General features: G+C 62.8%; 1 protein-coding gene across 5 annotated transcripts in view; it reads left to right on the forward strand.

Moving 5' to 3' along the window:
* KIF26A (kinesin family member 26A) overlaps window positions 1-23737 on the forward strand; it is a 42986-nt gene extending 19249 nt beyond the window's left edge. For 3 of the 5 annotated variants that reach the window (XM_073011361.1, XM_073011359.1, XM_073011364.1), the window contains 12 exons: window positions 1605-1792; window positions 10458-10647; window positions 14659-14871; window positions 15519-15612; window positions 15920-16182; window positions 16273-16456; window positions 16649-16811; window positions 17090-17336; window positions 17935-20851; window positions 21569-21774; window positions 21903-22386; window positions 22623-23737. In XM_073011361.1, coding sequence (XP_072867462.1) covers window positions 1605-1792; window positions 10458-10647; window positions 14659-14871; window positions 15519-15612; window positions 15920-16182; window positions 16273-16456; window positions 16649-16811; window positions 17090-17336; window positions 17935-20851; window positions 21569-21774; window positions 21903-22386; window positions 22623-22804 — 5331 coding nt within the window. In that variant the 3' untranslated portion in view covers window positions 22805-23737. The remainder of the gene's footprint in view (window positions 1-1604; window positions 1793-10457; window positions 10648-14658; window positions 14872-15518; window positions 15613-15919; window positions 16183-16272; window positions 16457-16648; window positions 16812-17089; window positions 17337-17934; window positions 20852-21568; window positions 21775-21902; window positions 22387-22622) is intronic. The other 2 variants (XM_073011362.1, XM_073011360.1) reach the window with 2 other exon arrangements.
* The last annotated feature ends 4001 nt before the right edge of the window (window positions 23738-27738 follow it).

Genomic DNA, 27738 nt, shown 5'->3' on the forward strand with positions numbered 1-27738 from the left:
ATGCCCAGGTGTGCTCAACCAGACCCAGCTCTGCTTAGGGGACTCAGGACCTGCTGTTAACATTGTAACTTTAAAGATAACTCTTTGCTGTCTGCTTAGCAAAGGAGTTTAGGCCTTTGATAAGGAACACGTACATTAAGTGATGACATAGAATTCACATTTGAGGTGAGGGGGTGGCTTGGAGAAGGAGAGGGCTGGCCGGGCTGGGTTCAGAGGGATGTATAGGAGTTCCTGGCCTGCAGGCTGGTGGTGGGGTGTGGTGTGCTGGCACAGTGTCTAGTGAGCTGTTCCAGGTCCCAGGTTCGCCCTTTTCTGCTACTGGGCAGTCCTTCTGGAAGCCCCGGAGGAGTGGCTGGTGCCTAGGGCCTGGGAGGGCACCCAGCTTCCATCCAGCCTAAGTCTTGGCGCTCTCTGTGAACTTCCTTTCGCAGACTTGGTTCTGTTGCAGGTCCCGGGAGGGGCCCGGAAGCTGGTGCCGGCCATGGGTTGGGCAGGGTGAGCCCCTCCATGGTGGTGAGGAAGGAGACTGTCTGGGACGGCAGGGCCTCTGTCTGGAGTGTCCCTCCCAGGTCCTGGGGTGACTTGTTCTGCTGATGTGCCATGCCTGAACTCTGACCTGTGCCAGTTGGGACACCCTGAGGATGCTGGGCCCTCCAGACCAGCCCATGTCCCCTCAGCATGGGGACCCCAGTCCTCTGCCAGCCTGGGCACAAAGGACACCTCGGGCAGTGGTTATTGATTGGACACTTGGGGCCGAATGACGGTTGGCACCCGGGTGACTGTGACCTGACCAGGCCACAGTGCCTAAAGGGGTCCTTGGAGAGCTTGGGGCAGTGGGCCCTTGGGGCGGGCGGCCGGGGCGAGGGGTGGCCAGGCTGAAGCAGGCTGCCTTCCCTGCCCTGCCTGGGGTTGCATCCCCCCACGCAGCCCAGGGCCCGGTTTGGCCTGAGGGTCCCACGTGTCTGGGAACAGAACGTGTGGAGGTGGAGCTCATGTTTGCTCGGCTGTCCCGGACGTTTAATTACGTTTGTGCTTCATTATGAGGCGGCCTCCCTTTCTGGGATTTATTTGAGCTAATGAGTTGGAAATGCCAGGGTAGTATTTCAGATGAGGGAGCGCCATACATCACCATACGTGGGGCAATTAGTGCTCCTGCCAAATAGTTACTGTGGTTTCTTCTCGAATTATGCCGCTGGGTGCTCCCGGGTGGCTCAGGGTGGGAGGGTGGGGGGTCTGTGTCCATCGGTCTTGACCAGTGTGGTCACTGCGATTCTGGAGCTTGATGGGGGAGTGGCAGAAAGTCTGGCTCCTGGGCCACCGTCTGCCTCCCTCTCTGCCTCCAAGGAGTCCTGCTGGCAGAGCACCCACATACCCCGAGCCGGGGCTGTGACCTCAGGGCCCAGGCAGGCCTTCCCCACTGGCCCTGTCTCCCAGCTCTGATTTCTGGGGCCTTCCCGGCTTCACAGGCTGGGCCCTGGGGGTGCAGAGCCTCCAGGAATGTGCTAGGCTCTGGGGTGCCCAGGCCTGTCTCTTCCACTCCAGGTGCCGGGGCGGTGGTGTCTCTGCCCTTGGGTTCCTCATACGCACTCTCTCCTTCCCTCCAGGCCGAGGCAGCGGTGGCGGCCGTGGCGGTGGCAGACACGGTCCGAGAAGGCCCCCCCGTGGCGGGCCCTGATGGTTTGTCGAAGGCCTGGGGCCGTGGTGGGGCCTGCACATCTGCTCTGGTCACCCCCACCCCGGGCTCGGTGGGGGGCTCCACAGGCCCCTCAGCTGCAGCCTCCTTCTTCATAAGGTATGTCCTGGGGTTTCCTGGGTAGCCTCATGGGCGGGGCCCCATGACCCCGGCTCTGAGCCCCTGGGGACCTGTGGGCCGTTCCTGGGGGACGTCGGGCGTGCTTGCTGCCAAGATGAGTGGACAGGGAGCTGCACAGAACGCAACTGCTGAGCTGCTCACAGCCTGCCGGCCTCTTGGGCCCCATGCCAGGACAGCGCTTGTCCTGTGGGTGTCAAGAGAAATGTTGGGGGGCATCTCACCCTTGGGGGAGCGCTGCCAAGGAGGGGCTTTGTGGCCAGGACCCTGCCTGAGTTGGAGCCTGGTCCCTGCCTCTTCTGAGCTGTGCAATCTTGGGCAAATCACCTAATCTCTCTGTGCCTGGGTTTCCTCCCATCAGCTGGGCTCTTCCTCATAGAGTCACTGTGACTGCAGCAAGAAAATGTGTGTGAAGCCCGGAGAATGTGGCTGGCCCAGAGTGGGGCAGCTCAGCTGTGGACACTGGGGGCTGCTCGGGGCAGGTGCAGGCTGGGGCCACAGAGATGACAAGGCCGGTCTTCAGGGCAGCACGAAGGGAGGGGCAGCAGGGGCTTGAGTGGGTGCCCACAGTGCCAGTCGGGCTTTTGGTTGGCAGGTCCGGCTCCACCAGGGCATCCCCCATTGGGGGACCATGTCTGACATCACTTGGTTCCTTTCCTAGGCCGTGAGCTCGGGTGCCTGGTTTCTCTGCGCTCCCCTCTGCTGACCCCCACCACTACCAGAATGCCAAGCCTGAGGCCCTGCAGGCACCAGGTCCTCGACTGACTGCTGTTGTGGATGTGGTGGGCCAGGCAGAGGGAACAGGGGAGCAGAGGTGGGGAGGGGGAGTCGGCATGGAGGGGCATGGCGTGGGAGCTTCCACTGGGCCCTTCCCGGCAGGCCCTTTGGTCCTGGGGACCCGTGGCAGAGCCCCCTCTTATCCTTGGGTGTAAGGATGCGGATCACAGGATGTAATTGCCATAATGCCTGGTAATGGCAGGCCCAGCCGCGGGTCACTGTCCCATTAGCAGCCCCGCGCGGGTGCTGATAAGCTTGAACATGCATCACACCCGACGGCCAGAGACGAGGGCGTCTTATCGGCGCCGGCCCTGGGGACTGCGGTCTGATTGCAGAGTGACGGGGCATATGATTAGGGCATTGTCGCACGCCGTGTGCCGGGCTGAGGGCTGATGAGCACACCACCGCATTGGAGCCCAGCCAGGCCGCGCACGTGACCAGTGTGGCCTCAGCGCTACCCCAATTAGGCGCCGAGAGCACGGCGGGTGGGGACCCTGGTGGGAGCAGATGGGGGTCCTGCCCAGCTTGCTCTGGGGTCCCCCGTGTGTGTGCCAGCCCACCCCGTCACAACCCGCCTAGTCCTGAATTAAAGGGCCTGTGCGGCCGGACCGGGCACGGACCTGTGGCCATGCTCCTTTGGGTCCTGTTTGGCAGGAGGATTTGAAACGTGGAGACTTCCAGAAAAGAAAGAATAGCTGCAGTGCTCAGAGCTGCCCCCATCCTTGATGCTAAGCCCCCTGGTGCCCAAGGAGAGTTCCTGACCCTAGGAAGTAGGAGTAGGGTAGGGTGTCGGCCCCCAGCCTGGCTGTCCTGGAGTCCAGCAGAGCAGCCCTGGCTGCCTTTTGTTTGGGAACTGAGGCTGGTGCCGCTCCCCAGCCTCGCTGCCTGCTGACCTTGGGAAGTTACCATAGAAACCAGCGCATCAGGCTGGGGACCCAGAGGCGGGTCTCCTGAGGCGGGGGGTGCTGCCGGCCGCCATTACTTCCAGCCTGTTAGGCACCCTGGGTCTCAGCGGCTCCTGCCAGGCCACTGCAGGTGGCAGGCCGTGGGTCAGGTTGTGGCGGCGGACGTCCTGGCAGGTGGGCCCCGTTGGTGGGTGCCTGACGTGGCCTGGGGTCAGTGGTGGGTGACCCACCACTGGGTGACTCCAGTGGGACTGCAGTACCCTGAACCCTCGGGGTGAGATCAGAGGGAGTGTCTGCTCCTGGGTTTTGTGGATGTGGGCGTGGCTCTGAGTGGGGATGAGTCTGCTAGGAGACAGTGGAGCTTCAGCCCCCGCCCCAGGGTTCTTGGGCACGTGCTGAGGATACCTTCTGTGTTCCCACCTCCACCCTTGCAGAGGACCCGGGAGGGGGTGGCACTGACTCCAGCCCCTGCTCTGCCCTTGGGAAGTTTCCAGTCTGGAGGGACGAGGGACACTTCTGTGGAGGCAGCCTTAGATGGCAGCATGGGACCCGTGCAGCAGCCGGGGCAGAGTGGTCTCTCAGGGAGCGGGCTTTGAGGGTTAAGTAGGAGTCTGGCAGGCAGCATTGCCAAGTGGGGACAGAATAGGGTAGAGGTCAGGAGTTTGGGTTTTTGAATCTTGTGGGCCTAGGGAGTCTCAACTCTGCTGCTGCCCACAAGTGCCCCAACCCTGGCTAGGACACCAGCCTCAGGCTGCCCCCAATCCTTCCAATGGCCTCTGGACTCCTCATCTCCACACCGGGAAGCTGGGATGTGCAGTGATCCCATGGGTGCCCGGGTGCCTGGGTTTCGTTAATGCTAACAGGGGCATAGATAGAGCAGGGGCTGAGCCCCGTGCCCTCACCCCGTGGGTGGGGCCTGGGGGAGCTGCAGGGACTGAGGCCGCGCAGCTGTGATAGAGCTTGGCATGCTGGCCCAGTAAGTGTTCAGAAAGGTGGGGTGCGTGGACCGGGTGGCCCCCAGGGTTAGGAGTTTTCCAAAGGCTACGGTGACCCCTGAAGGCTCTGACAACTCTGATGATACTGTCTGCGGCCCCACTGGTTTGTGCTGGCACTGGGAGCCTCTGCAGTACCTCCTCTGAGGTACTTCCACCATCACACTCTCACCTGCTCGCTGCCATGCTGGTATGGGGGTCACCTCCAAGACCCCAAATCAAATGTCTTCGAAAAAACTGCTGAAGGAGTTTGCTTCCCTTTGGTGGGGGGCACCTCATGGCACACGCAGGTACCCAAACCCCCCACTCCCCACCCCATTATGGCCTCAGCAGAGCCCCCCGGTGTCTGCCTGGATGCCCAGGCCCATGGATGGTCAGGCTGGCACCCAGCAGAAGTGCAGCGCCTGGGGGGGCGGTGCATTCCCCAGAGGCTTAGCTGGGGACCCACATGGAAGGCACCGTCTGGGGAGATGCCTCCCCACCTGTCTTCTGGCCTGTGGCTGAAAATCCAGGACACAGGAAGTGCGGGCCACAGCAGGGCTGGGAGTTGGTGGGGCTGATGCCTCAGTTCCTGGCCTCAGGCCCCAGCTGCCTCCAGCTGGGGTCCAGGGTCCCCTTCGCAGGTCTGCAGGACCCAGCTGGGGTCCCCCGACGGCTGCCCTGGTTCCTTGGTGAGGCAGGTCTGGCAGGTGGCAGGTGGCAGGTGTCCCTGGGGTGAGGTGGAGTAGGGAGGGTGGGGCTTAGTCCACCAGCCCCACACGGCCCAGTGTGGAATCTCTGGGTTGGCCATAACTGATTCCTGCATGCGACAGAACAGGCTCGTGTGTCTCCTTGGGGTAATTAAGGGCCTTGCCATCAAGGCCAACTGCCTGTGAAATTACCCTCTTGTTTGGAAGAGGTGATTTTTCTCTGTAAAAAGGAAAATATTTCCCTTTCTGTTGACATGAATCGATGGCCAGGGCCAATGAGCTCAGGCAAGGCTGTGGGATTGCAGCAGGATACCCGGTGGCTCTGTGGGCCGCTCAGGAGCGGTTCATCCTCAATCACGCATATTCTGAGGTCTTCTGTGAGCATCTGCCCCCAGACCCCCTCCTGGGAGGGACACAGCTGTGTAAACTGGTGTCTCACGGCAGGGGGTAGTTTCTATAGAAGCAGGAGGCGCAGGGGCTGGGGACGCCCATCTCAGGGCATCAGGGCAGGCTTCCTGGAGGAGGTGGCTTGTGAAGATGGGGGCTGTTTATGCAGGTGAAGTTCCTGCTTTTCTGAGTCTTCCCTTCAGAGTCAAACCCCTCAGACTTGCACACTGAGGGCTGCTGCTCCCTGGCAGTGTTGGGTGTGAGTGGTGTCTGCTGTAGCCTGGGGGAGACAACCCCCACTGCTCAGAAAGTAAGTTCATGCCTCCGCAAGGCTGGCGGCCCTCAAGGGCTGTTGAACCCAAGCATGGTAGCCGGGTGGGGCTGCTGTGTCTGACGGGTGTTTCCATGGGGACCTGAATTTCATCAAAGGAGAATGCCCGTTCTGGGGCCTCGTTAACGCAGTGACAGGCCTTTGAGTCATACCAGGGAGGTAACCCCGTAAAAGCCGGCACTGGGAGGGCCCAGGGCTGGGGTGCAGCGTGTTGGCGATGGGCCCCAGGAGGAGGGGACCCCTCAAGTTAGGTCAGATTGTGGGGTGGAGATGTGCGGCAACCAACCTTCCAGACTTCCAGGGCTGGTGGAACCGCAGAAGACGCCGGGTCCCAGCATATGTCTAGGCGGCCTGGGCCCTGGGTGTGCTTGCTGTGGCCCAGGCACACCTGAGGTCTGTGCTGGAGGCGCTGGCTCCTGGGAGAGTCACTGGAAGGGCAGAGCCCTTGTGGCCTTTCGCGTGGCCGATGGAGCAAAGCGCCAGCCTGGTTTTGGCCTCTGCAGACCTAAGGCTCCAGCCCCAGTATCCCTCTGGCCTCTCCAAGTGCTGCTGCAGTCTCCGGTGCTCCGTGTCCCCTGGAGGCTTGGGGGTGTGGGTGCCGATGCCCTACTGCCCACAGCCTTGGGTCAGAGCTGGTACCCTGACCCCACCCAGCCTAGGGAGGGGCTGCAGGGGAGGTTTGAGGAGCTGGCTCTGGGTGGGCGTGACCTCTCCCTGTCCACTTGAGGCCGAGCCAACACCCTCCAGTGAGGGCCTGTGCTGGGTGTCCCCCTACATCCATTTCCAGAGGAGTAAAGGGGTCCAGGGAGTCTCCCTGTCCCTTATAGGGGCCACCGTGGGGACCATCCTTAGCCCCGCCTGTCCAGGGAGGCTGGGGGGCTTCCCACCTGCACCTGCAGGGCCCTACCCTTCCTCCCTCCATGCCCTGAGAAACCTGGGGTCCCAGCCTTGGGGCAGCGCCAGGCAGCGGGGTGGGGCAGCCCTGTCCCTGTCCTGCCTGCTAGATGTAGATGTTTTCCAGAGCAAGGCTGCAGCTTCTTCCCTTGTGGGCGGCTGGCTGGAAGCTGAGGTATAACCCAGGGTTGTGGGGTGGGGGGGTCTGGAACAGGAGGCTGAGGCTGGGGTGGTGGGTGGGCAGGAAGAACCCCAGAGCAGACAATGGTGAAATCCAAGCCTTCTCCCACCCAGGCCCCTACACGCACAGATGCAGCCCTGCCTGCCTGCCTCTGGCCTCGCCCGGGCCCCTGCCCAGTCTCTGTGCCCCTCTGGGGGCTCACTTTGAGTTTGGGTTGTGGCTCTGTCCTCTGCACTTCCCAGCGTTCCCCTCTGCCCGGGCTTCTTGCCCTGTGGACAGACGCACAGGCGCACAGACACACAGACAGCACGGGCGACTGTGTCGGCCTCCACCCTGTCCCTGATCTGCTGTGTGAGTGATCTTTGGGTGAGGAGGGGACAAGGGCCTCTCCCTTGTGGGGCAGTTGTGAGGTTTACAGAGATGAGGCTTAGGCACGGTATGGGGTACATGCTGGCGATGCCAGGTGAAATCCAGGGGTCTCAGGCACACAAGCCTGGGCCCCAGGATGCAGGTGCTGTTGCCACCTCCAGCTGTGGGCGAAGAACCCAGGTCCCCGCGGCAGTGGGCTTCCCACACCTGGAACGACCAGGGCTTCTCCTGGGTAACCCTGGGTTTGGTTCCTGGGATTCTTATTCCTGGCACCCCCCCTCCCCCCGAGCTCCACGTCTTGCCTGGGTGGCTGCAGGCACCGCCTGCCACTGCCCTGTTAAGGACTCCACCATGTGTCGTAGATTACTTTTATTTTCCACGATGACACCTCACTAGGAGGAACGCCGTCCCTGGGGTCTCTTAAAAGACAGCTCCTATTCAAGATGAAAGAAGTTAAGCAAAACGCCGGTGCTGCAGCCGCCGCAGTGGGGGCCGCGAGAGGCTGGGCCCGGCTCTGGGGTGCAGGTCCTTCCACACTGGGGTCAGTTTTAGGGAGTCAAGATAGACTTGAGAGGCCGAGGGCTGTGGGCGGCGTGGGGCACGTTAGGGGACAGAGGAGCCCAAGGTGGGTCGGGAGAGCACCAGTGGGCAGCGTTCACCACACCCTTCGCCGGGTGGCATCCTGGCCTCTGGCCCACATGGGAGCACTCCTGTTGGGAGGTGGTGACACCCAGTGTGTGTGTTCGTGCACCCCTGTGGCGTCCTGGTGTCCCTGTGCTGGTGGGTCCACAAGCCAGGGTAGGGGCTCTGGGTGCCTGCAGCAGAAAATGTGCTGGGAGGGTGTGGGGCCCTGCAGGGGTCGGGTGGGTGGGCCACAGAGAAGCCACGCCAGGGAATGAGTGGGTGTGGCCCAGTGACCTGAGCTGGGGACACATCCCCAGCAGCAGGGTTAGCGCAGCCAAGGCTCAGGCGCAGCGGGCCTGTACTCTGTGTGTGTGTGTGTCTGCATGTGTGTGTGTGTCTGTGTGTTTGTGCACCTGTGTGTGTATGTCTGTGTGTGTGTCTGCATGTGTGTGCGCACATCTGTGTATGTCTGTGTGTGTCTGCGTGTGTGTGTGTCTGTGTGTTTGTGCATCTGTGTGTGTATGTGTGTGTGTGTCTGCATGTGTATGTGTGTGCATCGCTGTGTGTGTGTGGGTGTATGTGTGCATGTCTGCGTGTGTATGTGTGTGTGCATCTGTGTGTGTGTGTGTGTGGGTGTACGTGTGCATGTCTGCGTGTGTGTGTGTGCATCTGTGTATGTGTATGAGTGTATTTGCGTGTCTGTGTGTGCATGTCTGAGTATGTCTGCGTGTGTATATCTGCATGTGTGCATCTGTATGTGTGTGTGGGGTTGTGTGTGCGTGTCTGTGTATGTCTGTGTGTGTTTGTGCATCTGTGTGTGTATGTCTGTTGGTATGTGTGCGTGTCTGCGTGTGTATGTCTGTTTGTACATCTGTGTATGTCTGTGTGTGAGTGTGTGCGTGTCTGTGTGCATGTCTGTGTGTGTGTCTGTATGTGTGCGTGTCTGTGCGTGTGTCTGTGTGTGCATTTCTGTGTGTGTCTGCATTTTTCTGTGTTTCTCCGTATCCTTGTCTCTGTGTATGTGTGTGTCTCTAGAGTGTCTGTGTGCCTGTGTCTCTCTGTATGTGTGTCTCTATATGTCTTTATGTGTCTCTGTCTCTGTGTGTCTCTGTGTTTCTGTATGCATGTGTGTATGTGTGTGTCTCTGTGTGTGTTTGTATGTGTTCATGTGTCTGTGTGTGCATCTGTTTCTGTGTGTGTCTCTCTGTATGCATGTGTGTCTGTGTGTTTCTGTGTTTCTGTATGCGTGTGTGTTTCTATGGGCTTGTGTGTCTCTGTGTTTCTGTGTGTGTGTGTCTGTGTCTCTATGCATGTGTGTGTCTGTGTTTCTGTATGCATGTGTGTGTCTTTGTGTGTTTCTGTATGCATGTGTGTGTCTGTGTCTCTGTGTCTCTGCATGTGTGTGTGTGTCTATGCATGTGTGTGTCTCTGTGTCTCTATGCTTGTGTGTATCTGTGTTTCTGTATGCATGTGTCTCTGTGTTTTTGTATGCATGTGTGTGTTTCTGTGTGTGTCTCTGTAGGGTGTGCATGTCGAGGTCCCCTGGGAGTCCACCCCAGTGGCTCCCAAGCATGCATTGGCCTCCCCTGGAGGGTGTGTTAAACCCAAGTGTCAGCCTCTCCCCGGGAGGTCCTGTGGTCTGGAGGCTTCAGGAGACTGCACCTTCTGGGAGTCCTGCACTGTGGGTGCAGGAATCCCGCAGCCCTGGAGGTGCTGGGGCAAGGCTGAGCCTCAGGGTGGACTGTGGGGTAGGGAGGCGCTCACCCTGGCTGAGGGGCAGGGTGGCAGCGGGGGCATTTCCCAGCAGCCCTGAGTGGCGAAGGGCCACAGGGGCCAGGAGCGGGGCAGTGGCTCCAGGATGGCTCTAGGGCCTCAGTGTACGGCAAGGGGCGAGGTAGCCTCACCTGGGGCCTGGGGCGTGGTAATCTTGATAGCAGCATTCATTGAGCCCCTCCTGTATGTGGGCACTGTGCTGGGTGCCCTGAGTGTGTCAGTTCATTAGGACCACACAGAGGCCTCCATTGTCACCTCATCCCACTTTGGAGATGTAGAAACTGAGGCACAGGCAGGCCAGGTGGACATGCCCGGGTCACAGCTGTGCATGGCTGCCCACAGTCTGGGCATCGGGTGGGAGCAGCTTTCACTGTCCAACCCCCACAGCAGCTGCAGGTGGGGGATGAGGGCACAGCCTGTGGTGGGGGGTGGCATTCAGTGTGGAGTGCATGGAGGGGCGCTCAGCCCGTGTGGGTCTGGACCCTGTCACAAGTTTGGTCCGAATGCTGGGCAGAGCCCCTGGGGCAGGGACGCCACGGAGGCGTCAGCCTGAACCATCCAGTTGCAGAAATGAAGTGCAGGCCTCCCAGCCACATTTTGGGCTGTGTTTCCTGGGATGGTGGCTGATGAGGTCCCCGGGTGGGACCGCCTGGTGACTCGAAGGCGGATGACAGGAACAGCTGCTGTCACCCACCACTGATCCTGCTTCTGCCTCTCCTCCCCAGGGCTGTGCAGAAGCTCAGCTTGGCCTCCAAGCGGAAGAAGCCCCACCCGCCACCACCTCCAGCCACCCGCGGCGCCTCCACCTACCCCACCGACTTCAGTGGGGTCCTGCAGCTGTGGCCGCCCCCGGCGCCCCCCTGCCTGCTCAGGGCTGCCTCCAAGACCAAGGACAACCCTGGCAGCATCGGGAAGGTAGACGCAGCCCTGAGTTCGGGGCCCTGGGTGGGGAGGCCAGGGGCATCTGAGAAGATGCAGGAGGGGCGTGGGAGTGGAGGGGCTGCCACTTCCTTCTCTGGGTTGGATAAGAGTGGTCAGTGGGGAGACTGAGGCCCAGGCGGCAGCAGGGCGCCTGGGAGCCTGTGCTGGGCTGGGACTGAGGGGATGGGCGGGGAGTGGCATGTCCTAGGGGTCCCAGGGGCACGTGCTAGGTTCATCGTGGGGTGGGACAGCCAGGTCACGGGGCTCCCAGGGACTAAGGATTGGGTTTGATTCAGGGAAGCCCCTTGCGAAGGCTCCACTGAGACGCGGCCCTGAGGGGGCTGAGGGCAGGAGGGGACTCTCTGCTCTCCAGAGTCACCGTGGGCAGGTGGGCCCCTGCTGTGGGAGGGGAATGTGTGATAGGCTGATTCTGGCGCCACGCTCCAGGGAAGGCTGCAGCCTGTGGAGGGCACAGGGTCTCCATCAGTGATAGGACAGGCTGGCTCCTGGCTGCCCCTGGAGCTCTGAGCCTGGGGCCTGTGGCTTGCTGGTTGTGCCCTCCAAGTCTTGGAGAAATACCTGCCCCTGGCCGGATGGTGGCCCTGCCTTCTGCTAGGAGTTGGCAGTGCCTGGTTCATGGGCCCATGGAGTGAGGCAGGCTGTCCGTGCCCATGGAGGGTGGGAAGCCAGTCACACAGCTCTGTGTGTGCCCCCTGTGGCTTTTTCCCGTCCCTCTGCCTGCTCTGCAGCCAGCCCCCTCCCGCCCAGCACCCCGAAAACACTGCCTGGCGCCTCTAGGCCCAGAGGAGGCCTTGGAGGCTCTGTGCCCCACGTGGGCCATCAGGCTCCGTGCCCTTCTGGACTCAGTTGGACCATGATTCCCAGGGGTTCTGCTCCCCAGGGACAGGGTCTGGAGGGGACTCTATGCCCACGTTGGAGACCCCCTGACAGAAGGCCCCTGTCCCTGGGTCTGGGGCTGCCACAGGCCCCTCCCACTGCCCTAGCTGCACTGGGTCTAGGGTGCCAGGAGCACCCCCCGCCCCCGTGGTCCTGGTGACAGCCTGCTTGACATTCACAGCTCTGTAGTCCTGCAGGGGCCTCCACACCTTGGGGCTTTGTTAGAGCTCGGGAGGTGGCAGGCTAGTGGGAGGGTTCTGAACGTGCTGGCTTCGGGGAAGGGCTTTAAGTGACTGTGTGTCCCGCCCTGCCCTCAGTGGTGCAGCTGTCGGGGGGCTCTGCCCCCTGCCCGCCCAGTGATGTAGTGAGCATTGTACTTGCAGCCCCTGGAATGCTAATTTCAGTGACTTGAGCCCCCCAACCTCTCCAGGCCAGTCCTGGCGTGACCCAGTCCTGACCCTGGGTCCTCCCCACCCTCAACAGTCCCCTTGAGACGGGGCAGGTGGGTGCTGTGGGCCAGGCGGCCGCTGCCTCGGCTGTGTGGGCTGCAGAGCTGTGCTGAGAGCTGGGGAGGACGCCGAGGTCAGGTGTGGGCGGTGGTGGGCAGGCAGCATCCAAGTTCCCCGCCCGGCCTGGGATCGGGGCCCTGGCTCTGGCCTGGGCCTGGCACTCAGCCTGTTTGTGCCATCCGGTTGGGGCAGGGGGCAGAGGAGTCAGCAGCTCCTTCAGGAGTCCTCAGCACTTTTCCCAGGGCCCCGCATTTCTTAGGGGACAGCTTCTGCCCCACTTCCTCCTGGGGGCAGCCTTGGCGGGGCTTCTCCTTTCTCTCCATGGCAGTCACACCCCCGCCCTGCCCTGGAGCGCTCAGTGCTTCCCCAGCAACAAGGAGCCCTGGGTCACCAGCCTTCCAGCCCCTCCACCCTCCACACCCCGCAGCTTCCCGGGTGTTATTAGCACTAATGTCACATAGTCAGAAATGCCGCCTGAAAGGCGTTTAATATTGTCACAGAAAAGAAGTTAGATTACGTTCAATTTCTGACATTAATGTGCTACTTAAGATAATTCATCACATTGTGGTATTAAAAAAGACATCCCTGTCTGGGTGGGTGCTGAGCAGCGCCCCTCCCCCTCGCTGCCTGGGCCACCTCTCCAGAGCTGGAAGCCCTTTTTTAATGCAAAATGTGTTTTTTCCCTACCAGGCAGCTATTCAGCAGGGCTTTGTAATATCTGAACATTTAGGGGAGAGACTTGCTGTGCCTTCTCCTGCAAAGACCCTGTCATTTCCCCGAAGTAATGACAGGGTTCACTCTCGGCAGACAATGGCCTGGGCTGGGACCAGGGCAGTGTGGGGCAGGCTAGATGGCCAGTGCCCGCACTGTGGGCTGCTCCATCCCCTCCCTGGGGAGGCCCGCACCCTCCCCTCCCTCCTGGTTGTGAGCCGGTTCTGGGATTAATGCCACTGGTGGAAAGGGCGGCCGGCAGGTGTTGAGAGCCGAACCGTGGGCCTCTCCACGCCACTCCTTCCTGCTAGGAATTCTCTCGAATCTGCAGAACCCATTTGGCTCCTGAAGTGGTGAGGAGTTCACGCTGGAAAAAAAATTGCCAAAAATTACCGGGAAGTGCACGTTTTCGTCTGCTTTGCGGCGGCGTCTGGAAATGAAATAGTTTTGTTCACGTTGTCAGGGGAATAAAAGAATCGATTCTCGCCTAATGGAGCCCAGGTTCTGAGTAGTACAATAGAAAAGTGTTTCTTCACGCTGCTCCCCAGAGAGCGGGCACTCCCGACTCCAGCGGCTTGCATATCAATGTGCCCCGTGCCCAGGGGGAGTAGATGGCGCCTGGTGCGAACTACCCACGGTAAACCAATTTTGCCGGCGTTATGTATGTGTCACTTACAATTAAATCTGTGAAAAATATTGGCTCTGAAATGCGTCTCGGGTAATTTGATTTATGCTGTAGTGGAGAAATCAGAGATATCAGTGCAGAGTGGACTGTGGTGTCCTCCAGCAGGAAATGGGGCCTGTCTCCGGCCCTGCGTTGGAGCCCTGGTTCAGGGTGGCCCTCGTGTGCACAGCCTCTGATGGGTCGGAGCCGCTGCCTCCTAGCATCGAGACACCAGATCCACCTGTGTGGGGTGTCCCTCCTGTGCGTGGGTTTCGGAGTGTTTGCAGTGATTGCTCTGGGCTCTGGCATCCTGGGTCCTGCCCCTCCCCAGCATCTGTCCCCTCTCAGGGTGCTGGGGTTGGTGTCAGGATCTTCCGGTGCCCGTGTGGGGCCCAGTTTGGGATCTGTGTGTGTGTGCTTTGGAGACACCATTGCTTCTGCCCAGCACCAGGGCTGCCTGGTTCCCTGCCAGCTCAGGAGGTCAGGCTGGAAGCCCAGCCCCACCCTCAGTCTGCCCCCCAGACCTCAGTCTCCCCAAGCCTGCAGTGGGGCCGGTGAGACTGAGGCATCAGAATTTACATCTTCCCTTGGATGGGATCCTTCTTGTCTTGCCCCTCCCCGTTTGCATGTGAATGGGCTTCCCCCTGCTTTCTGCTGACCCTAGTCCGGCAGGCCACAGGGTGCCAGGGTTCGGTTCCCTCAGCTGGCCCAGGTCGGAGGCAGCCATGCCCCTGGATGGCTCCCCTGGCAGCACCAGCCCTCTGCGGCTCTCACCCCTCTGTGGGGCAGTTCATTCCCTTATCTTCCAAGTGCTCCACCTCAGCCTGGGGAGCAGCCTGCAGGGGCTGGGCCGGGGGGCTGTGCTCCTCCCTCCTGCCCTTTCCTGGACTGAGCTGCTCTGCAGGACCTGAGCATCCGTCTGTCTTTTCATGGAGGCGCCCGGAGCCTGCCGCCCCCTCATTCTCTGTGCTGCGCGTTCGGTGCTGACAGGCTGTGCACAGGCCTTGCCTCTCCCTGGCCCTCTCTCACCTTCTCTCTGCTCTGCTGACCTCACATGGGATCTGCTCTCGCCTGGAGCAGGGGCGCGGTGTCCACATTCCTGCGGTGGGGGGCCAGTGTGAGGCCTGGCCCGCTGTCCCCTCCTGAGCTGGGCCCCTCCTGCCCTGTAATTAGTGGCCAGCTGGGCGGAGGCAGCTTCTCAGGTGCCGCCCACCTCTGCCCCAGGTGAAGGTTATGCTTCGGATCTGGCCCGCACAGGGGGCCCAGCGCTCGGCCGAGGCCATGTCCTTCCTGAAGGTGGACCCTCGGAAGAAGCAGGTGATCCTCTATGATCCCACCGCCGGTCCCCCAGGCAGCGCAGGCCCCCGGCGAGCCGCCACTGCTGCAGTTCCCAAGATGTTTGCCTTCGATGCCGTCTTCCCCCAGGACTCCGAGCAGGTATGGGCAGGTGGACTGGGCGTCCTCCTGGGGTTCCGGAGCCGGGTTGCTGGCTCAGCACATGGGTTAGATCTGCGCCTGCTTTTCCGTGCAGGGTGCAGAGGAAGAGTGAGCAAGGGGGGCCCGCTGCCTGCGGTGCCTGCTGGCTTACCTCCCTCATCCACCTGGCCAGCGTCCTTGGGTGTCTCCACCTGCCCCTGCTGAGGCTCTGGGCCAAGTCCACAGGGAAAGGCCTGGTTTTCCGGAGCCCGCCCTCCGGGGAAGTTTTCTGAGCAGCTGTTGAGCTCTGGGCTCTGGGGTCGCCCGGTGCTCCCTGCTTATGCTAAGCGGTGGACTGTGTGGCCATGTGTGCATCTCTACGCGTGGTGGTCTGCCCTTGGCAGCCGGACTTCTGTGCTTTTCGGGTGTGTGTCTGCACGTGTCTGGCCAGTCCCTCCTGCGTGTGTCCTGGGTCCTGTTCTTGTGTTCTGTGCTTTCCGTGTGCACATGGGACCTGTCCTTGGTCCCGGGTGTGCAGCGCAATCTCCTTGTGGGCTGACTGCCTGCATGTGCCAGGACAGACTGGCTTCAGGCCCACAGATGTGGCAGAAGGAAGGGGCCACAGCCCCTGGGCCCTGGCACCTGCCTGATTCTCTGTGCCCCCCCAGGCCGAAGTCTGCTCGGGGACCGTGGCCGACGTGCTCCAGTCGGTGGTCAGCGGGGCTGATGGCTGCATTTTTTCCTTTGGCCACATGAGCCTGGGTAAGTGCCCTTGCCCTACCCTGGATGGGTCCTGCTGGCCACCCCCTCCCGTCCTCATTATGGTGGTGGTTGGCAGCTTCTGGTGGGAAAGGAGGCTGGTTCTACACATGGGCAGTCGTGGGCATATGGGGTGAGGGGCTTGTGGAGAGGAAGCTGAACCCCTGCAGAACTAAAAGGCAGAGGGCTTAGGATGGATCCAAAGAGGCCCCTCAGATCTCAGTGCCCCTGGTTGACCCCAGGGACCCCAGGAGCCATAAAGGCTCCTTGCATGGTGTGTGGTGGGGCCTGACGCCTGCATGGCCCCCAGGCAAGTCGTACACCATGATCGGGAAGGACAGCTCGCCGCAGAGCCTGGGCATCGTGCCCTGCGCCATCTCCTGGCTCTTCAGGCTCATCGAGGAGCGCAGGGAGAGGACAGGCACCCGATTCTCCGTCCGGGTCTCAGCTGTGGAGGTGTGCGGGCGTGACCAGAGCCTGCGGGACCTGCTGGCTGAGGTGGCCCCTGGCAGCCTCCAGGACGCCCAGTCTCCGGGAGTGTACCTGCAGGAGGACCCCGTGTGTGGGGCGCAGGTGCGCCTGCCTACTGTCCCACCTTGGGGGAGGGGGGCTGTGCTCGGCCCTGAGCTGCTGAAGACACTGCAGGCTCTGCCTTTCCTGCAGCTCCAGAACCAGAGCGAGCTGCGGGCACCCACGGCTGAGAAGGCGGCCTTCTACCTGGATGCGGCCCTGGCGGCCCGCAGCACCAGCCGAGCGGGCTGCAGCGAGGACGCCCGACGCAGTTCCCACATGTTGTTCACGCTGCACGTCTACCAGTACCGAATGGAGAAGTGCGGCCGGGGAGGAAGTAGGTACCACGCCCGCACTCCCAGACCCCTGTGGGACGTGTGTCAGCGGAGACCCAGGCACAGGGGCCCGTCATCCAGTGGCCCCTGGGGATGTCCCTGGGGTTGTCCCCTGCTTGGGCCTGGGGTGGGGCTGTGGAGCAGGGTCTGGGGGCCCCTGGCTACACCATCATTTGCTTGTCTTGCGGTTCCAGTGTCCGGAGGCCGCAGCCGCCTACACCTCATCGACCTGGGCAGCTGTGAGGCGGCATCTGGCAGGGCCGGGGAGGCTGCTGGGGGTCCCCTGTGTCTGTCCCTGTCAGCCCTGGGCAGTGTCATCTTGGCCCTGGTCAATGGAGCCAAACATGTGCCATACCGGTGAGTGTGGGGCCTGGGCAGGTGCCGACCAGGGTGGCCCCTTGGTGACCTGGTAAATCCGTGTCTGGTGTGCCCGATGCTGCTGTGGTCCCCAGCTCCTCAGGGCTTTGCTCCTCCACCACCTGACAGGCCTCGCTGCCCGTGGGCTGCCTGGGGCACCACGCTGTGCTGGTGCCGGAGCTGGGTGGGAACGAGACTCATCCCAGGGCTGCCCTTGGCCAGCCTTTCCCTAAGTTCCCTTCCCAAGCCCTTGGCATCTGAACCGCCTCGACCCCCAGGGACCACAGGCTCACCATGCTGCTGCGTGAGTCCCTGGCCACCGCCGGCTGCCGCACCACCATGATCGCCCACGTGTCGGACGCGCCAGCACAGCATGCAGAGACGCTCAGCACTGTGCAGCTCGCCGCCCGCATCCACCGCCTGCGCAGGAAGAAGGCCAAGGTGCTCCCCACCTCCTGCCCACCTCATCCGGGGGCCCTCCCGGCTCCTGTGTCCACTGCAGGCCTCTCTGCTGGCCTGATTGGGGTGAGGGCGGGCAGCAGGTGGCCTGGAGCTTGGGTACATGTCCTGGGTGTTCTGGTGTTATGAGACCGTGCCCATGTGGCCCTCCCTGGGGGGTGAGGAGCGCAGCCTGAGATCTCTGGATGCCTTGGGGCTTGCTGTATGCGGCTTGTGGTGGCCTCACTCCAGCCTGCTGCCCCTGCACAGGCCCTGGGGTGCTCAGGAGAGCCACACCAACTCCACAGGGACTTCTTAGGGACCCATCTCTGGGGCTAGAGGGTGGAGTTAGGGGCACTCTGGGGTTACACAGCCCTTGGTGTGAGTCCCGGCCCCTGGCCTGGGCATGCATGCTTGTCTTTTGAGCTTCCCGTTCCCTCCCTGTGTGGAGTAACACCGTTTTCTTTGTAAAGTTGCTAAGAATGGTCACTTAGGTTCTTCCCCTGAGACTCAGTACCGCTCCTAGTGTTTGGCGGGACATGGTCGGTGGTGGCTGCTGTGGTTTTCATCACAGTGACCACAGCATTGGCCCAGTGCTCTGGGGAGGGTCGGGGAAGTGGGGTTGGGATGGGATGAGTGGGTGTAGGGGAGACTGGGCTCACCAGCTCCACTTTTCTTTCCCCAGTACGCCTCCAGCTCCTCTGGTGGGGAGAGCTCCTGCGAGGAAGGCCGGGCCCGTCGGCCCCCGCACCTGCGGCCCTTCCACCCACGCACTGTGGCGCTGGACCCCGACCCCATGCCCCCCTGCCTGCCCGGCGACCCCGATTACTCCTCCAGCAGCGAGCAGTCCTGTGACACGGTCATCTACGTGGGGCCTGGTGGAGCAGCGCTGTCAGACCGGGAGCTCACCGACAATGAAGGTCCGCCTGACTTTGTGCCCATCATCCCTGCCCTGAGCCGCCACCGGCCCTCCAAGGTCCCCCGAGATGCAGACCACTTCCGCTGCAGCACCTTCGCGGAGCTGCAGGAGCGGCTGGAATGCATGAACGGCAGTGAGGGTCCCTCAGGAGGTCCAGGTGGCACCAGTGGAGCTCAGGCCAGCCCTGCCCGTGGGGGCCGGAAGCCCTCACCACCGGAGGCTGAGTCCCCCAGGAAGGCCGTGGGCACCCCGATGGCTGCCAGCACCCCTCGAGGCAGCTCTGGCCCAGACACCCACCAGAGTGCCCCTGAGCCCTGCAAGGCCACTGTCTGGGGTGACCAGAGAGAGGACGGCAGCACTTGGCCCCAGCTGGTGGTCCCGGAAAAGGCCGCAGTGGTTGGAGGCAGGAGGCCATTGCCCAGCCCGGCTCCCCAACCCCCTCAGTTGCTGGAAGCCTGCAGAGCCCCAGAGGAGCCTGGGGGAGAGGGCACTGATGGAGTGGCACGGACCCCTCCCGTGGGCATGAGTGGGCAGGTGGCTGGGTCCCCGATGATTCCTGGGGCCACCTGCCCCCGCCTGGCTGCTGGCAGTCGCTGTCCGGAGCGGGGCCTGCTCACCACCACGGTGACCCTGCAGCGGCCTGTGGAGCTCAACGGCGAGGACGAGCTGGTGTTCACGGTGGTGGAGGAGCTGTCCCTGGGGGGGCTTGCTGGAGCTGGGCGGCCCACCAGCCTGGCTAGCTTCGACAGCGACTGCTCCCTGAGGGCCCTGGCCTCGGGATCCCGGCCGGTCAGCATCATTAGCAGCATCAACGATGAGTTCGACGCCTACACCTCTCAGGCCCCTGAAGGGGGACCACTGGAGGGGGCGGCCTGGGCTGGCAGCAGTCACAGCTCCTCCATCAGCTCCTGGCTCAGCGAGGTCAGCATCTGTACTGCCGACAGCCGTGGCCCCACGCCGCAGCCCCCCTTCCGCCCCGACTCGCTGGCAGGGCTTGACCCTGGGGGCCCCCCTGCCCTGGATGGTTCCTTGGGGGATGGCAGCTCTGGGTTCCTGGAGCCAGACAGACCTGACAGTCCCGGGCCAACCTGGGGTCCGTGCCCTGGGGAAGTGGCTGCAGTGGCCCCATCCCGACCCGGCAGGGAGCCCCAGGCCGGGCCCTCACGGGGGGCATCTGCAGCACAGACCATCCACTCCAGCCTGCCCCGGAAACCGAGGACTGCCTCTGCTACCACCCGTGTGGGCTGCACTCGCCCGGGCCAGAGCCCACCTGGTCGTGGAGGCCTCTTTGAGGACCCATGGCTGCTCCGGACAGGGCAGTGTGATGTCCAGGCAGCTTTTGCCAGCAGGGCGCCCAGCCCCACACTTGGCTCCCCCCAGCTGCCTGAGGCTCAGGCGATGCTAGCCTGTGCCCAGAGAGTGGTGGATGGGTGTGAGGTGGCAGCCAGGGTGGCCCGCAGGCCAGAGGCTGTGGCTCGGATCCCGCCGCTGCGGAGGGGTGCCACCACACTGGGTGTGACAGCGCCAGCTGTGTCCTGGGGGGATCCTCCGGCAGAGGTGGTGGCCTGCTCGGGCAGCCTGAAGGCCTCCCCCACCAGCAAGAAGAGTCTGGCTCCCAAGGGGGGCTTCCTTCCGAGGCCCAGTGGGGCGGCCCCCCCGGCCCCACCCATGAGAAAGTCCAGCCTGGAGCACAGGAGCAGCCCGGCCTTGGCGCCTCCCCATGCCGTGAACCTGGCGCGTGCCGGGGCTGCTGCCGTCCTTCGAGGAGAGGAGGAGCCCAGGCCTGGCAGCCGGGCTGACCACTCTGTCCCCAGGGCCACATCCAGCCTGAAGGCCCGGGCCAGCAAGGTAGAAGCGGCACATCGTCTTGCTGGCCACGCGTCTCTGGAGCGCTACGAAGGCCTGGCGCACAGCAGCAGCAAGGGCCGGGAAGCCCCTGGGCGGCCTCCCCGAGCCGTACCCAAGCTGGGTGTGCCACCGTCCAGCCCCACACACAGTCCAGCTCCTGCCTGTAGGAGCGGCGCAGCCAAGGCTGTGGGGGCCCCCAAGCCCCCTGCAGGTGGAGGCAAGGGCCGTAGCCTAGTGGCTGGCGGGTCGCGGGCTCTGGGACCTTCGGTGAAGCTGTCGGCGGGTTCTGTGCCGGGCCGGAGCCCTGGCGGCCCTGTGGCCGGTCCCAGAGCAGCCCCACGGGCCGGGCCCAGTGTCGGGGCCAAGGCCGGCCGGGGTACCATCATGGGCACCAAGCAGGCACTCCGGGCTGCTCACAGCCGCGTCCATGAGCTGTCGGCCAGTGGAGCCCCGGGCCGAGGTGGCTCCTCTTGGGCCTCAGCAGACTCGGACAGCGGCCATGACAGCGGTGTGAATGTTGGGGAGGAGCGGCCACCCCCAGGCCCGGCCCTGCCCTCACCCTACAGCAAGGTGACTGCCCCACGGCGGCCCCAGCGCTACAGCAGCGGCCATGGCAGTGACAACAGCAGCGTGCTGAGTGGAGAGCTGCCGCCCGCCATGGGCCGCACCGCCCTTTTCCACCACAGTGGTGGCAGCAGCGGCTATGAGAGTCTGCGGCGTGACAGTGAGGCCACTGGCAGCGCCTCCTCCGCCCCTGACTCCATGAGCGAGAGTGGGGCTGCCTCCCCAGGTGCCCGCACCCGCAGCCTCAAGTCCCCCAAGAAGAGGGCCACAGGTAGGTGTGGAGGTGCACAGCCCTCTACAGTTTACAGAGCTTGCTGTGTGTAGCTGTGCACAGTGCTCCACAGTTTACAGAGCTTGCTGTGTGTAGCTGTGCACAGCGCTCCACAGTTTACAGAGCTTGCTGTGTGTAGCTGTGCACGGCCCTCTACAGTTTATAGGGCCAGGAGATGCTGGACAGACGGGCACAGCCTTCAAGGTCCCAGACGCACACAGCCCTGGACAGTTTACAGACTCGCCTGGCGCTTCCTATGTGTGGACGTGCACAGCCCTCTGCAGTTTATAAACACCCTGTGCTTGCCCTTCTGTGGCCCCACCCTGCCCCAGGGGTCAATCCTAGTCTGTGTCAGGGCGAACACAAGGGCAGCCCTGCACGGGTCGCCAGGCTGGGGCACTGGACTTGGTTTGGGTCCCGGGCCTGGTGCCTTGCTGGCGAGTGTCCAGCTGCCTGGGAGGGCCCCACCAGGGCTGCCCCAAGGGACAGAACTGCTCAGATCATGGCAGGGAAAGTGGCGGCACTCTCGAGAGCTGTGGGCCTGGCTTGGGTTCGGCTCCCTCCCTGCCCTGGGCAGAGCACCAGGCTGAGGATTCCTGGAATGGACCCCTAAGGTCTCCCGGTCAGGACTTGGGCTGGCTCCTCAGCGTCCCCTCAGGGGCTGTGCCTGGACTGGGCCCCGCCTCTGCTCACCCTGTGCCTGGCTCTCTGTTCCAGGTCTGCAGCGGCGGCGCCTCATTCCCGCCCCACTGCCTGACTCCTCTGCCCTGGGCCGCAAGCCCAGCCTCCCCGGGCAGTGGGTGGACCTACCCCCGCCCCTGGCCGGCTCCCTGAAGGAGCCGTTCGAGATCAAGGTGTACGAGATTGACGACGTGGAGCGCCTTCAGCGGCCCCGCCCCACCCCGAGGGAGGCCCCCACCCAGGTAGGGCTGGGGTCTGTGAGCCCTGGTGGGGAGGCCTGGTCACAGATGGCAGAGTGAGCCATCTGATGGGCTCATCAGGCCTCTGGGACTGCGGCCGTGCAGCTCCTGACCTCACTTTCTGTCCACAGCCCTCCCAGGACACGAAGGTAAGAGTGGCTCTGCCCTGTGGCAGCTCCGACACTTTCCTTGGGCAGTGGGTGGGTGGCTGGGGGGTCCTGAGGCCACTGCTGCTGTCTGCTGGAATTCTCCCCAGTCGTGGGGAGGGTGGTCCTAGAGCGGTGCCAGGACCCAGACGGGCATGGCTGGGCTGCCCCGGGTCTGCCCCCTGCCCGCCCTTGGGGCCCCACTGTGTGCCTGCCAAGGTCTGGCAGGTGAAGGGAGGCGGGGGCCACGGCAGGGCTGCTGGGGGTCTCTGGGGAGAGGGTCCCATGCCTGAGTCCCCCACCCGGCCTGCCTCCCAGGGTCTGGCGTGTGTCAGTACAAGGCTGCGGTTGGTGGAGCGCAGGCAGCAGCGGCTACGGGAGGTGCAGGCCAAGCACCAGCACTTGTGTGAGGAGCTGGCCGAGACCCAGGGCCGGCTGATGCTGGAGCCTGGCCGCTGGCTGGAGCAGTGTGAGTCCCGCCTGCCCACGGACCCAGCCTGGCCCACCATGTGCCCTGACGCCCGCCCTCCCCTCCCCGAGCCCCGTTGCTCTCCTGTACCTGCTCTCCCGTACCTCGTGGTGGGAAGGCTGGAAGGCAGGGTCGGCCGGGCCAAGATGCCTTTCCTGGGGACTCTGGGGGGCCAGGTGGCTGCCCCCAGCCTCGGGCCTGACACAGGTGCCCCTCCCCTCTCCTCCCCTCCCCAGTTGAGGTGGACCCGGAGCTGGAGCCTGAGTCGGCCGAGTACCTGGTGGCCCTGGAGCGAGCCACGGCAGCCCTGGAGCAGTGTGTGAACCTGTGCAAGGCGCACGTCATGATGGTCACCTGCTTCGACATCAGCGTTGCAGCCAGTGCTGCAGTCCCGGGGACGCAGGAGGTGGACGTCTGAGGCTGGGCACCAGACAGGATGGGGCGTGCAGGGGGCTGGAGGACGGGACGTGGGACGGAGCGAGGATGTGGTGGGGGCTGTAGGAGGAGGATGTGGAGGGAGGGGTTTATGTGCAGGATGGGAGTCTCGGAGAGGAGACGGAGTGTGAGGGAGGGCGGGCCGGCCACGCGGTGGACAGAGCGAGGGTGCCAGAGTGACCAGAAGACCGTCACCACCCAACAGCAACGCAAGTGCCTTTGACCTTGATTTGGACTTTTCTCCCTTTTGCATTTGGTGCTACAGACTTGAGACACCAGCAGAAGTTGTGTTCAGCCCGGCCCCGCTGCGCCTGTCTGGCCTGGGGCTGGCGCCGGTTGTGTTTGCGTCCATCTTGCCTTCTTTGCAACCAAGCAGTTTTTGTGGAGCGGGACTTACCTGCGTGCCCCAGGGGTCTTTCAGGATTTAGGATGACTTTTCTTTTACAATGGTTTCCTCTCGGCAGAGCCCGGGTTGTGGGGTTCTCAATGCGGATCCATCCCGGGGTCTCTTGGGCAGGGGCGGCTGACCTCGAGTCCCCTCCCTTCCCGAGAACCTGCTCTGTCCCGAGGGCAGCTAACAAGGGCTGAGCCCCAGGCACAGGTTGCCTCTTCCACGGCAGGAATTTTTACCAAAACCACAAGCAAAAAACAAAACAGACCACCACGACCAACAACAGAGATAGGGGGATAGGGTTTTGTAAAGGTTCTGTTAGGTTCATATTTTTATATCATTTTGCTCATAAATGCGGAATTTGCCGTGGGAATTTGAAGACAAATGATCTATGTTTTTATGGTTTTCTAGGGAAGGTGTCCTGGGGGCCAGGCTGTCTCCAGCTGTGGGAGGCCTGCTCCCTGTGGGGGGCACCCTGAGCAGGGTGGGGGGCCTTGGGAGGCACTTCTTGCCGAGTGCAGACGAGGGGTGATCCTGCCAGCATTTGCGACGTCCCCGCACGACAGGCTCATACTTTCTGAGGATCGTGCATAGTATAGGACGTCTGAACCTTTGTACAAATGTGTAGATGACATCTTGCTACAGCTTTTATTTGTGAATTAAAGATGCATCGGTGGTTCCCACGGCTGCTGAGTTCGTTGGGTGTCGGCAGACCCCTCATGCCCTGGTGTGCTGCCCTCTGAGGGTTCCCGGGTGAGGGGCAGTAAGTGTGGGAAGGATACATCCATGGGGACCAGGGCTTTGGGTGCTGTGCCAGGGCCTGTGTTGCAGCCCCTGTGGGGCCCATGATGCCATGAGGGCCCTTCAGAGAAGGTGGAACACGACAGAGCTGGGATTCAAGCCTGTGCTTCCTCTCTGATCCACTTTCTTGTTGACTCTGCCTAGATCTTAGGGTCCCGAGGCTGGGGGAGGGAGCCAGGCTTGGGGGCTGGGCTGGTGGGAAACAGCCTTGTGTAAGTGGCCCCTGGCTCCCTTCTCTCTGGGTTATGCTATATGGGGAAGTTGAGGCAGGAGTGATGGCAGCATTTCCCTCCCAGAGTGTTATTGCCATTCTCTGCCCCCTGCCTGCCTTTGCTCATGGGCTCAGGACCCCTGAACCACAGGAGGCCCTTCCCGGAGCAGCCTGGATGGAGGCTGTTCCCTGGAGGACTCAGGCCTGGGTCTGTCTTGGCCCTGGTTTGCTGGGTTTTCCCACGGTCAGAGGCCCCAGACCCTCTGGGGATCCCCAGCCCTTTGAGTGCTCTGAGCTCATGGCCTCACCTGACCTGTACATATGCCCTCTGGGGCCACCTTAGCTGTTGCTCTGGTTGCCTCCTGGCCTCTCTGGCCTCTTTCACATCTGGTAGGCCCCCAACTGAACCAGTTAGCTTCCTTAAGCCTGTTACACTGTCCCCATGCCAGTATCCCCCACCTGCCTGGCCTGCGAAGGTTTCGTCTGGGCACCTGCCCCTTTCTGCAGCTTTGCACTGGCCTCCAGCTGCCCCACTCCACGTTCAATGTGTGAGGTCCTGGCCATGAGGCCTCACCATCCCCTGTGCTGTGATCCCCTGCCCAGTAGTTGGCTGTGCAGCCCCTCCCTCCCTTAGGGACTTCCCCTGTCCCTGGCTAGGTGCCCTTCCCTGGCTCCAGGCGGGAGATCGTGGGGTCCCTCCTTGGTGGCTGCCCTAGGCCTCTCCGCCATGGCACGTCACACCTTGTGTGGTCTCTGCCTCTCTCCCTGCCTTGATGGGGCTCTTGGTGCCTGATGGGGTTGGAGTCATCACCTTCCCCGATCCTGGGCACAGGGTTGGGGAGACACAGGCTGAAGAAGGAATGAATGAATACGTGAATGACGGCATCCCCTTAAAGAGGCTCCGGCTGTGGAGGAAGCAGGTCCAGGACAGCTCTGGCCGTCTGCAGAGAGTCTCCTGCCGGCCTTGCACTGTGGTCCCACACAGACCCAGTCCTTCGTGTGGCCACAGGGCCCCCCAGATCAGGCCACAGGGTCATCCACACCCAGGCCCCTAGTGTCCATCACAAGTGGCCCTTTCTGGGATTGGGGTTGCAGGCCGGCCCAGGAGGCCACTGGGGCCCCTGATTCTCCAGCCCCAGCTCTGCTTTTGTTTGAGGCCAGCTTGCATCCCAGCAGAAACTCAGACTAATGTGGAGGGCTGGGTTGTTCCCAAGAAGCCAAGGGCCACAAATGCCGGCTCTGTGCTGGGTTTGGAGACCTCGGCAAAAGGGTCAGGTCGGGGCAGGGTGTCATGGAGCATGGAGTGGGGAGGGGTGATCCTCTCAGGACCCTGCTCTCAGGAGAGCCTGAGAAGCTCACCCACCCCATGTCCTGCAAACCCGGTACAGCTGGCTGTGACCGCTGACTTGCACAGAGGCGCTGGCCAGGCACTCCGTCCATGGGATCCAGGACAGTGCTGGGGTCTGAGTGGGACTGGGTGGGTCAGGGTACCTCATCCTCAGGGACCAGGGTGATGCTGGACCCAGGAGGGAGGCTGGGGAGCTGCCCTGGAGCCCAGACCACTGTGGGGTGCTAGGCTCTTGCTCCCTTCTTGCCCTGCACCTGCACACCTGCAGGGGATGGGTGGGTACTGAGGTGTGTCTGCGTGGGTTCCTTTCTTTCATAGAGCACCACTGCCCCGTCCCAGTCTCTCTGTCATTGGAGGGGTCCAGAGCCTGCCTCTTGCTGGGGAGCCTCCCTGCCTGGACCCTGGTCCCCTGCCTGCTGGGCTGGCCTGGCTGGGGCCTCGGGGATGGTGGCCTTTGGGCAGGTCAGGCTGGGCCCATTTCCCACAGTTCAGGCCTGGCTCTCAGAGGGCGGTGCCTGTTTTACTGGACGTGGAATCCACTGTCCTGGGGCCACCCCAGGAGCTGGGGCGGCCTTTCATCTGGGACTTCAAAGCCCTCAGCCCTGTCATTAGGGGCTGGAAGGCTGGCTGGGGAGCGGCCCAAGTAGGAGTCACCCATTTTATGGATGGGAAAGCGGCAGCTGCCCAGGACCCAGCTGTTTGACTAAAGCCGAAGCTAAGGCAGTGGCACCGACGCAGCCTGCAGGGAGCCTCCACCTCCTGCTTCTGGAACCTTTGGGGAAATTGAGGCCCTGAGAGGGCAAGGACTGCTTGAGCCTCCAACAGGTGTTCCTTGAGGAGTAGGGGGGGCAGATTTGGAGCGTACAGGGGCAGGATGGGAGGGGCTTTTGGGGAAGGGTCAGGGTCAGCTCAGGCCGGGAGAAGTGGCGGCCCAGGGGGAGCCAGGCAGCTGCTGACGGTGGATGGCCAGGGCTGAGGGGGGTTTGGGGTTAGGGGAGTGGGCGCAGGAAAGGACCTTGCTGGGCTGTGCCAGGCACTGGCAAGGTCCTCCCAGCTGGCGTCTTTTGTAGCCTCTGAGGCTGGCCTGGCATCTGGCCAACCTGCCCCTACCGTGGGGTGAGGTGCCCACTTGACTCACCCAGTAAGTCCAGGCCTGCCCTGACAGCCCTGCCCACCCCAGCCCTAGCACGGGAGACCACGTTGTGGGATGAGGCAGCCAGGGCAGGGGCCATCAGGCGGCTGAGAGGAGGCCAGAGCTGGGTAGGCTGGGCAGGCCGGTGGGACAGGAACTGAGCTACATGGCCTGGGGGGCCCACAGAACTACTCCACAGCCTGCCCTGCTCCCAGAGTGGCGGTTCCCCAGGGCCCTGCCAGGCTGTCTGCCCCCCTCCTACTGGAGGGCGGCAGGGGGTTTCCTATTCCAAGGACTGGGATCCGCAGGAGGCGGAAGAGCAGAGGCCCCTCATCCCTGGACTCAGGATCCTCCTACCTGGCTGGGCATGGCAGGCGTCTGGGAAGTGGCCTGCAGCTTCAGTAGCAGGCACTGTGGTCCTTCTGTGGTCACCATCCCAGGGACCGCAAGTGCAACCCATGGCGATGGTCGTGGGACGGTGACAGTAGGGTGGTAAGGGGACAGTGGCAGCAATGACAGTGGGAATCCTGGCGGAGGAGCGTTGGTGGCAGGGAGGCTGGTGGCGGTGGCCGGGGTGGGGCCATTGGCACAGCAGCAGCAATACTGGGGATGGTGGCAGCAGAGATCGCACCAGCCTGGCCGATGGGGCAGCGTCCTGGACTGGAGTGGAGTGACTAGCCCCTCCTGGCCTGCTGGTCCCTTCGCTGCCCTCGGGCCTGGGTTCCTCATGAGACCAGCAGGACGTGGCCTGGGCCTGGCCCTTTCCTGACCCCTTTTTCCCTGGGAACTGGGAGTGAGGTCACATCAGCAGCCTCCACGGGGTTCTCACTGGGTCCTGAGCCCCAACAGCTGAACTGGGGGAATGGGGGCGGCCTGGAGTGCCCGGGATGGGAGCCCTAAATAAACAGCAGCGGGGTTATTGCCCGATGATGCTTACGTTTTCCCCGGGTCCTGGGCTGGGAGGGGAGGCTCTGCTAGTCCCCCTGTGTCTCGAGCCTCAGTCTCCCCCTCTGCCGAGGTTCGTGTTCACGTGT

This window comes from Chlorocebus sabaeus, chromosome 24 (assembly GCF_047675955.1).
Source record: "Chlorocebus sabaeus isolate Y175 chromosome 24, mChlSab1.0.hap1, whole genome shotgun sequence".
NCBI classification, from domain to species: Eukaryota; Metazoa; Chordata; class Mammalia; order Primates; family Cercopithecidae; genus Chlorocebus; species Chlorocebus sabaeus.